Source organism: Ptychodera flava, chromosome 10, assembly GCF_041260155.1.
Source record: "Ptychodera flava strain L36383 chromosome 10, AS_Pfla_20210202, whole genome shotgun sequence".
NCBI classification, from domain to species: Eukaryota; Metazoa; Hemichordata; class Enteropneusta; family Ptychoderidae; genus Ptychodera; species Ptychodera flava.
Genome location: NC_091937.1, coordinates 30,714,600 through 30,731,271, shown reverse-complemented (window position 1 = coordinate 30,731,271; position 16,672 = coordinate 30,714,600). Strand labels below are relative to the sequence as shown.

The following is a 16,672-nucleotide window of genomic DNA, read 5'->3' as shown; positions in this document are numbered from 1 at the left end:
TCCCAAACTAGTTCCAATCGTAATCCTTGTATTTCTGGAGTTCAACTTTGAATCGTATCGACGCAATGGTCGCATATACAGAATCTCGCAAGAACTCTTAAAATCTCACGCAGTTTGAAAAGGGTCTATTCACACAATTATAATGTAACATCGGCACACCTTTCTAAAATCAAATACAACACAATATGAGTATGGTGGCCTGGAGTTGTTACCGATAAAAATACGTCAAAATTATTAGTGTATTTTGTTTTATGTTGAATATTATTTTAAAAGTGATTTTTTAACAAAAGAATTTGTGTTAAATGAAGTAATACCGAAACAACAACGAAAAACTGTTGCAAATAAGACAAGAAAATAAAATGAAAATATAATTTTTTGTTTCTTGAAAAGGTAAAATCAAACTTTAGAGATTTGAAACAAAAATCGTTTGTTTTGTGATTTTATTTTGAGTAAAACAGCAGGAACATTTCATTTGAAACATATTTTAAGAAACAAAAAATAAAATCATATTTGAAATGAAAATATAATAAAGTAAAATTAAAATGAAAAACATTTCAAGTGAAAGAAAAACAGTTAAATGAAAAAAATCAAAGTTGAAAATGAAAATTCAAAGTAAAATGAAAATAGAATTAAATTCAGAGTAAAATAAAAATTAAATCCAAAGTAAAATGAAAACGAAATGAAATGTATTTCAACTATGGCCGACAGTTGTCATAGTAGACCAGCATCCTTTTCGGTTCCCATAGAGTTACATGCAGTCTAATGACAATCCTCGGCCGTCGTGTCGCAAGGAAAAATTTCCAAACAGAAAAAATCACAATTTCGGCAAAAAATGAAAACAACGATTGGTATACTTTAACGGCTGTTAATATCTATCAAGTTCTGCTCAACCTTGAACGAGAACAATTTAACAGTTGTTGTAGTTTCCCATGGCTTCCACTATTCTTATATTTCTTTTTCTTTGTAATAATTTGAGTAATGTAAAATCAGTGGTCGCCGAGCCCCCACACGAAAGAATGAAATCGATGACCACAGTAATGTTATCAACGGGGTGTTTTATATCTATATTTCTGTTTATTATCTTTTAGAAGGTTATTTAGCGCTGATGGGTCACTCCAAGTTCTTCATTTTATCTACTTTTTCTCTCTGACTAGTCTAACATACACTTCGCTATCAGAAAATCTAAAATTTGGGTTTGCTGTATCAATGCTCCCTTTCCTAAAGGATGTAAAAACAAAAACAAGGCGGTGTACCACTTTCATCTTGAATGTTTTTTTTTCTAGATTATGCACATTACAGGGGACAACAAATGCCCAATCCGTTCAGACTGTACTGGCGGGCTCATTTACCGCATTTATCGTGTAGTGTACTGGGTAGAGGTGCCGAGCCTAATAAGTATGCTCGAGAAAGCAAAAACCCACTGAAAGCCAGTTTGGACTGAGAAAAACTCGGCCAAATGATAACCAGACTGAAGTTCTAACGTAGCCGATATCAACGTATTAACTCTACGAAAAAAAATAAAATTTTCGAATTTGGAAAAATTAAGGCGGTGAAAAGTTTTCTGACACTAAGATCTTTAAAATGAACCCCAACAAGTGGTATATCAGAAAAGAATTGTAAAAGTTTGAGAGTCTGAATATCTGTCCCCAAGGCGCGTTCTACTTTATGGAAATGCTACTCATCCTAAGAGCGAGCGTGTAGAGAGAAGAATACCGGTTCTTGCAGGAGCTCGACTGAACACGCATAGGGCTATTTCTGTGTCTAAAGTAACACATATCAGAGACACCAAGGACAAGGGCTTTTTGTCATGCTTAAAGGCACATTTAATGATGTAAACAGAATAGAGTGAGAAATGTAAATATCATCTAATTGTCTAAAGAAATGTTGCTAGCCAATGGAGGATTACTTTTTTTGCCATTGTGGTTGATACAAATGAAGTAAACGACATTCGATTGGTGTTCTAAGTCTTTATGAAGACAGCGAAAACTCCACCTGTGGCGACATCATCGGAACCTGCAACGATATGATATGATTTATAGTTGAGAGATGATGAGACTTTATGCAGCCAAATATTCCATCAAATATAAATAATCTTTAATAAATCATTAATAAAAAATGATCTTTATGTGATCACAATTGTGCTATGCCAATGTAAAGACGTCTAAAGACACATGTGTTAACATCACTCATTACATACATGAGGAAAATGTAAAAAGTGACTTTTTCATTGATAGCTACGTGTATGGAAATCGTCAGCTACTTGCCCCATCTTTCTTTCGAAACAGGGATGAATTATTGGCGTATCTATGTACAGATATACAGAGATCTACATCCGTGATAAGATTCTTACAATTTGGCACAATTTAAAGAAATTACATCTCTGTGCCATATGCTCAAATTTGTCTAAATCATCCCGTATTACGCGCATGGAGTCAAATTGTACCAACCGCCGATTCTTGTGGACAAAATCTGTGAGTATTGCTTGCCGTTTACATATTGACATTTCGAACGAAATTCTATAAAAACCCACGAAGTAAAGAAATAATGGCTATTTGATGAGTTTGCGCGAGAAGTCTTGTAGAGTTGCTATATCCTGCTGAGCTGATAATCCAAGCAAGTCAAAACCGCTTTTTCAAAGTATCTGAAGATTGATCCTGAGCTTGAGTAATCACATGTCCATTCCATCAACTTTTACTAAATTTTCGTCTCATGTCCGTTTCAGAAGATACATCGGCTGACTGCTAACATCTCATCCAGAAACGAGGAATAATTGATCTGCCACTGCCAATGTCTGCCAATTCTCAATACAGTATCGACCTTTCCAAAGTATCGGTTTACACGAATAGACTTCCAATTGGGTAGGTCATACCAAATTTAGATAAATTGTTTCATATTCAGTACAGTATTTCGTATTAAAATGTAGCCCCCGTACCGTTTTTAACTGGTACTTTCCATAGCTTATCTGTAAAACTGTTCAGACAATTGAAACAATTTGCCGGGTAAATAGCCCCTATTACACAATCCTTGTTTTGCAAGGTCACTCACTCTGTACACCATGCAATTTAATTGCATGAACTTTGCGTCAATATTTTTTGAGGTCCTACACACAAACACCTCTCCCATAGACATCGTAGCAAAAAGAGTGAACATGTAAAGTGTGTGTCTTACCGCTTCCATAATTAATCGTATGTCCTGCTGAGCCGTACAGGAAATAAGGTTTTCTTTTCATTTCACTCCAATCGCACGCAGTGTTCCCATCGTCCACCACTACTAACCAACCGATATCGTTTCCACAGCCGCCGTAACTTCGATTAACGAAGAAGTGGCGGGAAAAAGGGTCGTGTCTGGTTCAAAAATGATAGAAATGAAATTAAAATAAATATCATGTCTGAATTGTTATGCTACGCGATGACCTCTTCGAATTTTAAATTTAGATATTATTTTTGAATATTTTTCTTCCTTCAATGAAGGAAAATACGAATGACGTGATGACCGTGTCACCGTGACTCTGGGATGAATGGTGACACAGTGATAACGTCAACCGTATTTTCTTTTGCCGAACGAAGAAAACTTGAAAGGCCAAAAAGCTGTATCTTTTAGCACTATTTTTGTGATTTTACTTCCAAACTAAAACAAGTTCGTTGGAATGTACTCATCTAGAGATGTTTATACAAGTATAATAAACTGTCCACTGGGACAGCATGTGCAATTTTTAAAATAAATAATAAACGTTTACCCAGCCATAAAATGGCGCCCTCATGCAACTAAAGCAAAACCAACTGTACGTCGTGCATATATGCATTGGAATCTTCACAGAAACAACAGAGTAGTCCAACATAATGCATAGTGCTGAATGTTTTCCACTGGGACATCATATACTTTGTTTTCTTTGTAATATTACCAGTTTTTAAAAATGCCGGGAAATCAAAATAACGGTTAGAATTTAAATTGACTTATCCAATTTTTCAGTAGTAAAAGACTATTTCCTCTAAATTTGTAGAATCGAAAGAAAACCAGATAAAATAGAAAGCCTTTTTCAGGGCTTTAAAGGAATAATAAATTTATCACCTGCAGAAGCCAAGAATTCGTTATTTTTTGCGAAAAAAAAGACTTTTCCATCAATTTTCGGAATTATAATATAAATACGTCGCGGGCAAGACACGTGATTCATTAGGATTATATGTAAATGGGTGTAAAACTCTTGTGCTTTCAGTGTTCGGATACTTATTTTTGTAGCGTCTGAAAAGTTGGGCCATCATATTGCTTGTTTACAAATACGCGCACATAGAAGATCGACGCACAAAGTTCCGAAGCCCAAAAATTGATGACATAGATGCAGTTTGTCTTGACGTAAACCAGGGGATAAATCCCGTATTTTTTGTCAACAGACGACAAAATTGGCTTGTACATGTGATAAATTCAGGTTATCTGTTTGTACGTCCATTGAATATCAGTTTCTTAATAAGGCCAGAGATATAACAGTAACTTCACTTTTGATATAATCTTACAAATATGACTGGTAGACCATTTTAGATGGAAACCTAATTTATAATCTAGTAGTGGATGAGTGGCCCGTTTTTTGTATCTAACAACCAACGGCTTCTAATTCATTGTAACACTTAATACAAATATCTGATCAAAAATTACTGCATCAACGTTGTCAATAGGAAATGTTTAACGTACCCAGGGATTGAAAAATAATTCGTTTGGCTGTTGGGGTCAAGGTCAGTGTACGAAGTGGAGGTCAGTCTTCCTTTGCTGAACCAGTTGTTCTTATCGCTGCCTTCACCATTAAAGGTCATATACATGACCTCTCTGCATTCGTCATATATAGCAACTTTAACCTGTAACGTTTTAACACCGCAAACATAGAAATAAGGACGTCAGTTTGGATGGATTATTTTGAAACTATCTTTTCAGAAACAGTTCCTCCGAGAAAGCTGCAACATTCATGAACCCCTATGTCTACTTATACTGATGTAAGATGCCAAGGTTTTACATATGTTGTATATTCGACAATAATGCCTGGCTTTCAAAAGAATTCTAAAGAATGTTACGGTGGACCTTGTTCAGCAAAGCTTAATGGCCTGTTGGAAAACAAGACGGGTAAAAGCGATACGCTCGTGAAATATTTACCCTTTGAAGACCCGCCCAAAACAGGTGACGCTGAGATTTTCTAAGCGCTGCGTGCTGTTACTGGAAAGTAGTCTCTGTTTTGTGTCTGCCACAGTTACCAAACCGCTCACTAACCTGTTTCACGCCAATGGCTGACCAGTGGTCTATTATAGAGTTCTTGTAGTGATCACGGAAATACGAGCTCAAATCTTTTGCCCTTTCGTTGTCTTCATTACGTCCACCGTCGCTGTTCCAAAGATTTAGAACATTACCTCCAGAGCCACTAACGGCTTTGAACACCAGTTCCCAATCTGCAAGTATTATCAACAAGGACAGCAACAACAGCAACACCACCACCACCACCACCAACAACAACAACAACAACAACAATAACAACAACGCCAGTAGTGTTACTATGATATCGGCTCATGAACCTACCCGGCCCCTCCCAAGGCACATTAAAAATTGCATGGCTCAGATCTTGTCACACACACAGCACTCGGTACCCAGTTTATGGGACGTCAGTATGGACTTCAACATCCATGCGTTCTATTGGTCGATCGTACGACGGGCGGCAACATGAAGATTAATGGCATTTAGTTTTTGTTTTTGTCGCACGTCTACCCGAAACTTGATCAGTGACAATATAGAAAATATAATTTGGCAAATGTTATCACTGTTACTTCAATAAAAGGTTCAATCAATTTGCATGAGCAATACGATCTGAAAAAATGCAGCAGGCGATACTTACCCTGGCCGTTTTCAATATAGTCTGCATTGTAAAAGAGAAAAGAACATGACAGAAGAAAATCAAATGATACATCAAGTATAAAGGACACTTGTTTAATATTTTGACTGTTTTACTGATGTGCAAGAAAGCAATCACCGTTCCCTCCTGTCTTCTCGAAGGTATGTCGAGTTGCAAAATACACCCGTGGCCACTTTACTGTAGATTAAGTCTATTTGATGCAGTCTGCTTGTAGGAAGACAAAACAGGCCCTGCCAAGGGTTGTAAATGAGAGCAGCTAATGATTGGCACCCTGTGTTAAACACAAGATGCCACTTCCATTCATTAATGCCTCTACGCGATAATTAGTTTATTGAAGCAACACACTTTTATGAGACCACTACTATAGAATCACGCAAACTTGTGTGTCCCATGCAGACAGTGTGTCTAGGGAAATTGAAATCAACTACACACTGTGATAAGGTAAAAATATATACAGGAAAATTCATTTTTGGTCTATAGACGATAGTCTGTAAGTTACAATGACACCAGTTTTTTCCTTTGGTTATGGTATAGATAGGACAAATAAGTTGTCTGAACAAGACTGGTACATGGACCAGTGCATGGTAGTGTTACATTGTATCTTAATCTTGAACGCGTAGAGTCAATCTTAACCTCTCATTTACAAGCCCAGATACAGCTTGTTTTGCCTTTGTACAAACATAATTTGTGTCTGCATCAAGTGAGTTTAATCAACAGTAAAGCGTATTAGCATGCAAAAACAAGGCACACATACAGAGCTCTTGTTGAAGTTGCCGCCTGCTAACTTTACGATTTATGGCATGTAAAAAAGATCGTTGATTATAAGGCAAGCTAAATGTACTGCCTACGAAAATCTAATCAGCCAAGATCTGTTTATGAATACGCCGGATACTAAATTTCATTACTTCGGCCGTGAACTCAGGTTTAGTCACACACCAACACAGATACACACACAAAGATATACGAACATGTATCGAGTTATGACATACTGTAGGCCCAGTAAGTAGGTTATGCGCCAAAAATAAAATAAAAAATAAAATAAAACTAAATAAATAAAATAAAATAAAATAAAATAAAATAACAGATAGAAGTGCTAAAGGTCTCAATAATTTCAATAATCTGGATTTCCTTCCTTATGTTTCGGCCCAATACAGGTTTTAGTTGAACGTTTTACAAAACATTACATACCGAACTGGTGCTTGATGAAAATGGCGAAGACGTCAGCAAACTGAGGGTTTCCTGAAAATAATTAGGCGTATACGTCATGTATTATCTACAGAAGAAGACAATATGAATCGGTAAATATCTTCGTTAGCACCATAACCTATTCAAGGTTTTGTGAAGATCTACTGATCTATAGCCTCTCAAGAAGAAAATGAAACAAAAGGATACATACAAAATTAGCTGACTTTGAAGTCAAGGAAACCGGATATCGATTCCATTATTAATTCATTTAAAGCGCTCCCCACGGTATAATGCTATCCAATATTATTTGCATTGATGTATCCTTACGGTAGTAAGTGACTCGCAAGTGAAAGGCCTAAACTTTTGCCCAAACTTTCCCTCAGGAAAATTTCAACAATTTTCTTGATTCTCTTTCAAAATCAAGAACTAAAATCGGGGGTCACCGTGCAAATTTTAATACTAGAGAAAAAAATAACTCAAGATTTACCGATATTTAAATGTCAAAATGGCCGCCATCCCTTGTTACCGCTATGGAGAAAAAATACAATTTTCGAATTTTCAAATACTAAGCCGGTGAAAAGTTTTTACACCTCCAAGAGCTTTAAAATGAACCCCCACAATTATTGGTAGATCAGAAAAGAATTGTAAAAGTTGGAGAGTCTGAATATCTGTCTCCGATGCGCATTCTACCTTAAAGGTGAACAGTCACCTGTAATCGAAATATGCCCGTATATGGTCAAAGGGGTGTTCCTTTGTATTCAAATTGCCCGTGTGAGGGCGCTATTTTTAAAAAGCGGCCACCCCCTAAAAATCTGGGATGGGTCAGGTTTTCTCTATCCATGGTAACTGTGGCAAAATTGGAACAGGTGACAGTATACCTTTAACAGTATCTGATTGTATGGCATATTCATAGTACTGTTGTTATCCTTTATTTGTTGCAAGGGCAAGGCCAATGATTTTCTGTGTGCGGCAGTATTTGTATGTATTGTCGTGCACGTTAGAAAGGAAGAGGTTATAATGAATGGACATCTTGAAGTTTCTGTCGGAAGCTAAACACCCAAGAGAAACATGCCAAAGATATTACAACGTACCTCTTTCATAGTTCACCATAGAGTCGGAAGCATATATGAAGTATGGTTTGGGCCTGGAGTCACTCCAGGCACAGACTGTATGGCCATCGTCAATCACAGCCAGCCAACCAGCGTCGTTCTCACAACCACCATAGTTATTGTTTATGTAGAAACGCCGACTGGCGGTAATTTCTCTGAAAGCAAAAAACGGAAAGGCGGAGCAAAATACAAGTAATTATTCAAATAGTCGCCGACCCGAGGAGTGCTCACAACGTCTCATAAGCAGACGCCTTGACTCCGTGTATGAAGTGTATACAGACATGACGTGAGTCCAAAATAAACATAAAATATTGCCACATGCCAAGTGGAGATCATCAGAAAAATAAATAAATAGAAAAATAAATAAGTAAATAAATAACAGACAAACAAACAAATGTAAAGACAAAAGTCTACCAGCAATGTCAATGAGGAAGGTACTAAAACATTTTCTCATCTTAGAGATAAAAATGTGTTGATGATGCTGCCAGTCTGACATATAATAGAATTCACTTAAGTTTTACGACATAAATATAGGTAATTTGTACACCAGTTTCACTCTTTGACCAACCCGTGTCTAATATGATAGTTAGGTATCGTTGTTTGACACAGTACTGTAACAAATGGAAAAGTGCTTACCCAGCTACCGAGAAAAATTGACCATCTTGTCCATTATGTAGCCTTGTGTTCATTAGATCTTGCCACGGACTTTGTCTTAACCTTCCAGTACTAAACCAATTCACTTTATCAGAACCGATACCATTGAAAAGCAAGCTTGCTTTCTCCACGCCGCCAGTGTACAGAGCGAATTTAACCTAAAGCACAGAATGATGTGAACAAAAGCAAAATGGCACATTTAATGTAAAGCCTAATTTCATCAAAGTCAGGCTTATAGTTCCAATGAATTACCTATCTTGCTTGCTGGAAATAAAATTCCAAAAGTCACGTGGTTATTTGAAGAAAGAGGCTGCAACCCCGAGAATGCCATTACGTGACATTAGACACTCATATACGTCACATTTCAAGCAGGAACTATATAGACCGTGCAATTCTAACAATTGTGACGTTGAAAAATCCTCTTCGGTCATAATTTATGAGGTTTTTATGAGGTTATCAATAACTTCATGCAAAGTGAATATGGTAATTTATTTCATGCCCCTAGAACTGTTGATGTAAAACACAACATTCATGGCTATTGTTAAACCAAAATGTTTATTTAAAAAACAAGCTCTTGAATGAAAATACTTAGTGGTAAGAAATCTAAATGTATAAGCTTAACCAATACTACATGTGGCAATCAAACATGACATTACGTCATTGAAGTTCATATGCTATTACAAGCGGTCTGAAATTTCAAGAATTGGCCTATACTCTGTACAGCATATAAACAATACATACCTCAGTCACACCGATTGCTTCCCACTTGTCCATGAGACGATTTTTGTAGTGACCTTTGAACCCGTTTGTCAAAGCCTGAGCTCCGGCTACATTTTCATTCAGTCCTCCATCAGATAAAAACAGGTCGTATAGATTGCCGCCAACGCCAGCAGTGCCTTTGAAGACCAGTTTCCAGTCTACAATTAAAAAAGAATGTGATCATGTGCAATATCTGTTGATATGTTGATATATCTGATGTTTAGAAGCACATATGATCAGAAGCCTGAGAAGGGCGAAATTTCCCAATTCACAAACTTTAGAGCTATAAAGTGTCAATTCTTTAAAGGATTGATGGGACCTAGTTGATAAAGGTTATCTATCAATACCGTGCCGATACTATCGTTAGAATAAAACTATCGGCCAACAACGCCTGCGGCAGATCAGAAGATATGCCAATAATTGCCATTTTGCTCATCCAGGTGAAATCTGCAAGAAACAACTTGCCAGCAGTCAGATTTGTGAGCTTAGATAAACCGCATGCGATTATACATTACAATTTCCTATGAACTTAAAATCATAGCATTGTTTTGCTTGAACTTTCGCTGATAGTAGATATGTGCTGTGAGTACAGACTACATGCAACGGTGCTATTTGTGCGTGCTGGACCGCAAGCAAGCAAAGGTAAATTACTGGGGGGAGGGGGGGGGGGGGGGGGGGGGGGGGGGGCTCGGTAGCAAACCGATAAAATCGAGCAAAGCAGAATATGCCTTTGCTTTCGACACTGCCTTTAGAGCTTTGTGTCCAGCCCAGCAGCTGCCTGAATTATTGATTCTATTGCCAAGGCCAAACATACAAAAAAAAATTTTTTAGACGAATCACAGCTTCTGCCACACAGACCAGGCTAATTTCTAGCTATTTTAAGATACTAAAATGGAATCTGTTCATGAAATTTGACTTCTACACAGACAATAATTCTCGAGTACATGTAAACGTAATGGACTGTATGAGTTGATCGGGGATACAAAGAGTATGGGTAGGATAAACTGAAAGAGAGAGAGGGGGAGTAGGGAGGAGGAGACAGTCCGTAAGATATAGACTATTGCCTGTTCTTTTTATATTATTTGTTGCACACTGGTCGAGCGAAACTGACCAAGACCATTTCAATGTAAGAGACACCATGGATGTTAAAGTGAACTTGCAGTTTTATCATGCTAAACATTTTGTAGACTATCTAGATAGTCTGACAGACTGACTGACTGATTGATTGATTGATTGATTGATTTATTGATTGATTGATTGATTGATTGATTGATTGATTGATTGATTGATTGATTGATTGATTGATTGATTGATTGAATGGTACAAGAATACAGATCATCATGGTGTGAATTATGTGTATATACATAGTGTTGTCTGATACGGAATTAGCGGATAACAACATCGTCAACTTTCTTTTCAATGGTAAGCTATGACCGCAACAGTTAAAGGTCCAACCAAAACAGAGAAGACGTCGAAAAAACAGCTATATCGGTGACGATTGACAGACAAATTGACTTGTATTCGGTTCTTGTTTTCCACAACAGTCACTCGCGGGGAAGAAATCTAGACCTGAAATATCATGATTCGCGCAATCAAACAGCAACCCTTCAAGATCGTTTGCCAATTGAACACTTGCCACATATCATCTGAGAATGTCTGCGACTTACCTGATGTAGACTGGCAACATTGTGCCGCTGTTCTGTAAACTGCAATCTAGATATGAATATTAATAGATTCCATTAAAATTACCAGAATAAAAAAGTGATAATAATGCAATAATGTTGATAACCAATTGTTTGAAATGGCGTAAAGTTACAATGCTTCCAATATTAACAATATATTTTGCATTCAAATAGTAGCATGTTACGGCAACGCCTTACATAATTGCTCGGATATTGCATTAAGCTTAGTTAGATATTGCATATCTGTCATATTTGCATAACATTGTACTCTGACACAGGACCAATGAACAACGTCTAACAAAATGTATAACTACAGTGTAATGGAAACTCGTTTTACAGTTCTTTTGTGCAATACAGGAAGCGATAGTACTGGCGTATATCGGTACCTCATCGATTCTTTTCTCACCAACATGATTTGAACGTTTTAAGATATTAATTGGACCTTCGTATTTTCAAATTTCTTAAAAGCGTTATGTGCCCTCAGCTAAAAGTTTCAATATTACCAAATAATCATAAAAACAATGTATAACTAATAAAGAAAAGCAGATGAGCTTATTTTTGTTGATAAACCGGCATTACTTCACTATCCAATTATTCAAAATTAGTTCCAATCGTGTTAACTACAGATATTTAAGATGAATAGTGTAAGCTGTCCCCATTTACTTTCACGACAGGAATGACAATTCGATAAATCGATCAGATGTACCAATACAGATAACTGGGCTCACGTAATTGCGTCAGTGGTGATGAAAATGTTATCAAATGAGATTGATGACTACTGAGATAAAATACGGTGGTTTCAATCGGGTTTGAACTCACAATGCACGGTACCCAGTCACCTAGCGGAGAAGCCATAGACAAAACCGTTCGGCCAAATCCCCAATCCCAAAAATGATTGGTTCAGTAACAGAGCTAAGTTGTTACAATTTTTCTGACTGTGAACCCTCTACACACTGTAGAGTTCGTGAATCACTCACGCTCATACGCTCACTACCACACACCGCCCACAAACTTTATCGAAGCGAAGCAATGAATACATCGCTTAAACTGGGCGAAAGACAGCCTCGGGGACAATTCTGTCCATGGCACCAGCACAGTTGTCAACCCAGGGTAGAAAATACTGTGGTTTCAATCGGGTAAAAAGTCACATTCAATGAAATACCTCCGAATTGTAAGACTCAACACATGAAAAAGCGGAATTAAGGTAATGTGTGACTGGATAATGAAAGACTTAAACCTTTGCTCAAACTTTCCTCGATGAATCTTTCAGCCATTCTCTTTCAAAAATCACGAACAAAAATCGGAGGTCTCTGTGCAAATTCTGGTACTAAGAAATAATTTCCCGACTTAACATTTACCGATATCTGAAATTCGGAATGGCCACCATCCTTGTGTTAACTCCATAGGGAAAAATAAAATCTCCGATTCACGAAGAAATAAGACGTTGCAATTTTTTCTTGCAGTAAGAGCTTCAAAACGACCCCCCAAGTTGTAGATCACAAAAGAATTGTAAAAGTTTGGGAGTTCGAATACCTGTCCAAGAGGTGCATTCTACTTTGAGTTTGAATCACATGACAAGATAATGAAGGCACTCATACATATCAGATAGTGAACAGGAGAGAGAACAGCGTACAGGGACAAAACACAAAACTGAGCATAATTTATTATTGCTTCTAATCCTACAACCTTCCATCTGGCAAACTTATCGATGACATAAATAATAAATGAAGATGATGTCTATCCTTTCATCGGTAAACTCAACATATGAGCTAGTTTTATCAAGAAATAGGCCCTCTATTGACTGATGACACGATGCATGTCTTTCTTCTAATTGTTCACCACTCTGGCTCACCATGGTTATACTTCGGTAACAATTATGTGCTCTGGCCTGGGTGATAGCCACCAATTAGGCTTTTTGGAGCTGACGATGTCCAAAACAGTCGATAGGTCTACTTTGGAAAATTATAAGCCATACGATTGGACCTTATCTGGTTATCAACTATAATATTTGAAAATTAATACATTTAAACATATGTTGGTCCCACAATTGTATTTCCAAGATAACGCCACATTCGTCGAGGAATTTAAATATCTTTGCTGTCAAAATTAAATGCTTCGTAAGCCAAAGTGTGGTGAGCTTATATGCAACACAAAAGCACATCTTTTGAGAGAATTTCAACAACAGCAAGAATTAAGGCTTCATCAGCACGAGCGATTAAACCTATTGATCGCAACTTTATGAAAAGAAAGTTAAGAATCTGTATCGCAAATTACCAATCGCCAACTTTTTTCTGCAATAGCCGTTTTACTATTCTACTAAAGATTAGTTTCAGCACATTCATAATCTGTCAATTCAATATTTTACTCTGCAAAATAACCAACTTTGTCTGACGACAATCGGGCACGGAAAAATCGCGGAAACCAACGGCAAGTTGTTCGAGAGTTACACCCAATGGTTTAAAAGTGAGACAATACGCTGTGGTACGTTAAATTTCTGACTTCCGAACAAACATCGCAAGTTCAATGTTTTACAACTACAATGAAACAACTCGTTAAACATACGTGTATAATGTCAGAATAACTCACCTGAGAGAACAGGATGGCAAACGCTACCACAACATTTGGCGCCATCGTTGTTCTCGTCTTCTAGAAGACCAAACTAAAAATGACTTGTATCACGCGCAACATTGTCCTTTACTAGGGTTTCCAGTCGCTCGAAATAGATTTCAGACTTCGAAATGTTGCGGGTAAGGACACATAGTTTTTAGAGATTATCAAATCTATTTATGCCTGGCACGTGGCCTGAGGGTACAGAAATCACCGAGTCTAGTCAGGTGATTCGCGGCACAACACTGCACAAGTTCCCCGGCTAAGTATGTTTTAGTGGTAGTATAAGCTTTGCCACTCGTCATGATCACTGTGCTTTGACTGCCGAGCACGTTTCCTTAACATACCGCGACTTTTTACTTCGTTACCTCTATCTTAAACGTGCAACACGATTGGAACAACTTTATGATAATTGGATAGTGTAGTTTAGTCTGCAAATGTAAGATCTTCTGATTTTCTTTTGTATGCAATACACTTGTTTTCGTGGGTAATTTGTAATATTGCAACTTTAAGTGATAGGACACTTCATACTTTTGAGAAATTCAAAGATCCAATTCTACCGAATTAGTTCAAATCGTGTTGTACTGTAAAATCATTAATTTTCACGGGGATTTAATTTCACTATTTTGATGTTTGAGACATCTCACTGGGATTTAAGAGCACTGTTTTTGCCGGTAAAAATAGATTCTATTGTCATTTAACATTTTCACTGGAATTTAATCTAGTGGTTTTTATGTTTCATCGAAAATAGTGAAATTAGATCCCAGTGAATAATTAAATGCTTTACACTGTTTCTGATGCAGATAAACACCACTTTCTTACAACTCAAGTGGTTTAATATACACTTAAAGTAAAATGCGCCGCGGGGACAGGTATTTGTACTATCAATTTTTTAATTTTTTTCTGATCTACCAATTGTGGGGGTTGTTTTGAATCCTTTTGAGCAAGGTAAACTTTCACTGTCTTTGTTTGTTTGTTTGTTTCTTAACTTGAAAATTTTATTTCGCGCCATAGAGTTAACACAGGGATGGTGCCATTTTAAATTTCAAATATCGGTAAATATCGGTAAATCCTGTGACCCCTGATTTCTATTGTTGATTTTGAAAGTGACTGTGGTTGAAAGATTGCTTGAGCGAAAGGTTAAGTCTTTTACTTTTGAGGCACATACTCGCACTGTATCACTTTGGTTGAATTCCATATAGACAACGGCAAAAATGTGATTCATTACACTTTTTTATACTGTATAATAGTCATGTAGTAATTTGCAACCGTGCTGAAACTATCACCATAAAATGTCCTAAATGATCATTTTATACTCAAAGATGCGACGCGTTGTACTAGAAACAACTAATCTATACACTAGAATAGAATGACATTGCAGATTTAAGGTGGAAATAACGTAAACACTTCACTTCTGACATAGATGAGCCATCTGGTCAAAGGTCTTCAGCATAAAACATTTTCGTTCTGAAACTTTAATTGGGTGTGAATTTTACAAGAAGTGAAACAGATAGAAATTTAAACATATATTGCCTACTTTCTAGGTTTATAACTAATATTTGTCCCGTAGCAAATGTTTCGACCTTGCTTCCAGGGAAATGTTCAACTCGTGTATGCGTTAGGTGTACCATCGTAGAATAATCTAGGGCGTCTTTTTCTGGGTAAGAAAAAGGTAGTGTTTGGTAATTAAATTTAACTTTTTACTCGCCCGTGTTTGTTTAAACAAAAGTAAATAATGTCTCGGCATATTGACATTCTTTGTCTATTGATAGATTACTTATTTACTCACGACTAGCCTATGAGGGTATGCCTATATTTGAATCATCCAACCGAAAAAAAAATCAGCAATCATGAACATAAAAATGTAGAGAAAAAAAAAACTTTTCCTGTTGGCTTACGATGGTCTTTAAGTTAACAGAGTTGACGATTAACATACACTCATGGTTTTTTACCCACGATTGGAAAAGTTTAATACATATTTTGTCCGTTCAAGTAATGCTGGACATTTCAAAGGCATTGGATTATCGATCTCTGTTTGGATTGATTTATCAGCTTTGTTCGGGCATAGATAGAATTTTCAGTTTGTGTACATTGACAGCGCAAGCTATGTCAGCTGACGGGCTATCACTGCATGAAAACCCAATAATTCAGATAAATTCACATGAATGAGTGCCTGTATTATAGTATAATACGCGTGAATTCACATGAATCCACATGAATACAGGCTTGCTGAATACAAAAAATTGATTCTTTTGCTGTATTCATCTGTATATGCACTCTTCAGCTAAAATACAGGCAATAATCCATTTTAATACAGTAAGTATTATAGGGTATATCATGTATTAAATACATGAAATACATAAATACATTTGTTTACGGAACCATGGCTATTTTTTACAAATATAGATTTATATAAACAGAACATACATATACAAAAGGATACTTTTACCACGAGGTGCGTTGTAATATTTGAAGTATATTGTTAAACGGTTGTTATATCATACCGTTATATTGATGGTGCAAATGCAGCGATCTGATTGGTCGAGATATGAAAAGAACCACGGTATATTCGCAATATACCACGGTTGGCACATGTGCGAGCTTTCGGCAAGAGAAAATATCCTTTTATGACTTTCCATGCCAGAATTCCAATATGCTGTTATGATGAAATAGCAATAAATCACATCCAGCGACGGTATACAACGAGATTTGACCAGTTCACGATATGTGTGCACGAGCGATGGCGAGTGCATATATGAAGTGAACTGGTCAAAATCGAGTGGTAAACCGTA

The 16,672-nt window shown here is 36.9% G+C and overlaps 1 protein-coding gene across 1 annotated transcript; it reads right to left on the bottom strand.

Annotated features, from left to right (window-relative positions):
• Window positions 1-1,804: 1,804 nt before the first annotated feature.
• LOC139141469 (uncharacterized) lies at window positions 1,805-13,945 on the bottom strand. The gene is made up of 11 exons (XM_070711075.1): window positions 13,860-13,945; window positions 11,259-11,304; window positions 9,574-9,749; window positions 8,815-8,990; window positions 8,161-8,333; window positions 7,073-7,123; window positions 5,867-5,887; window positions 5,251-5,426; window positions 4,684-4,844; window positions 3,169-3,344; window positions 1,805-2,013 (listed from the first exon to the last, which is right to left on the bottom strand). The coding sequence occupies exons 1-11, from the start codon at window positions 13,902-13,904 to the stop codon at window positions 1,961-1,963; spliced, it is 1,254 nt and encodes a 417-aa protein (XP_070567176.1). The 5' UTR covers window positions 13,905-13,945; the 3' UTR covers window positions 1,805-1,960.
• Between the last annotated feature and the right edge of the window lie 2,727 nt (window positions 13,946-16,672).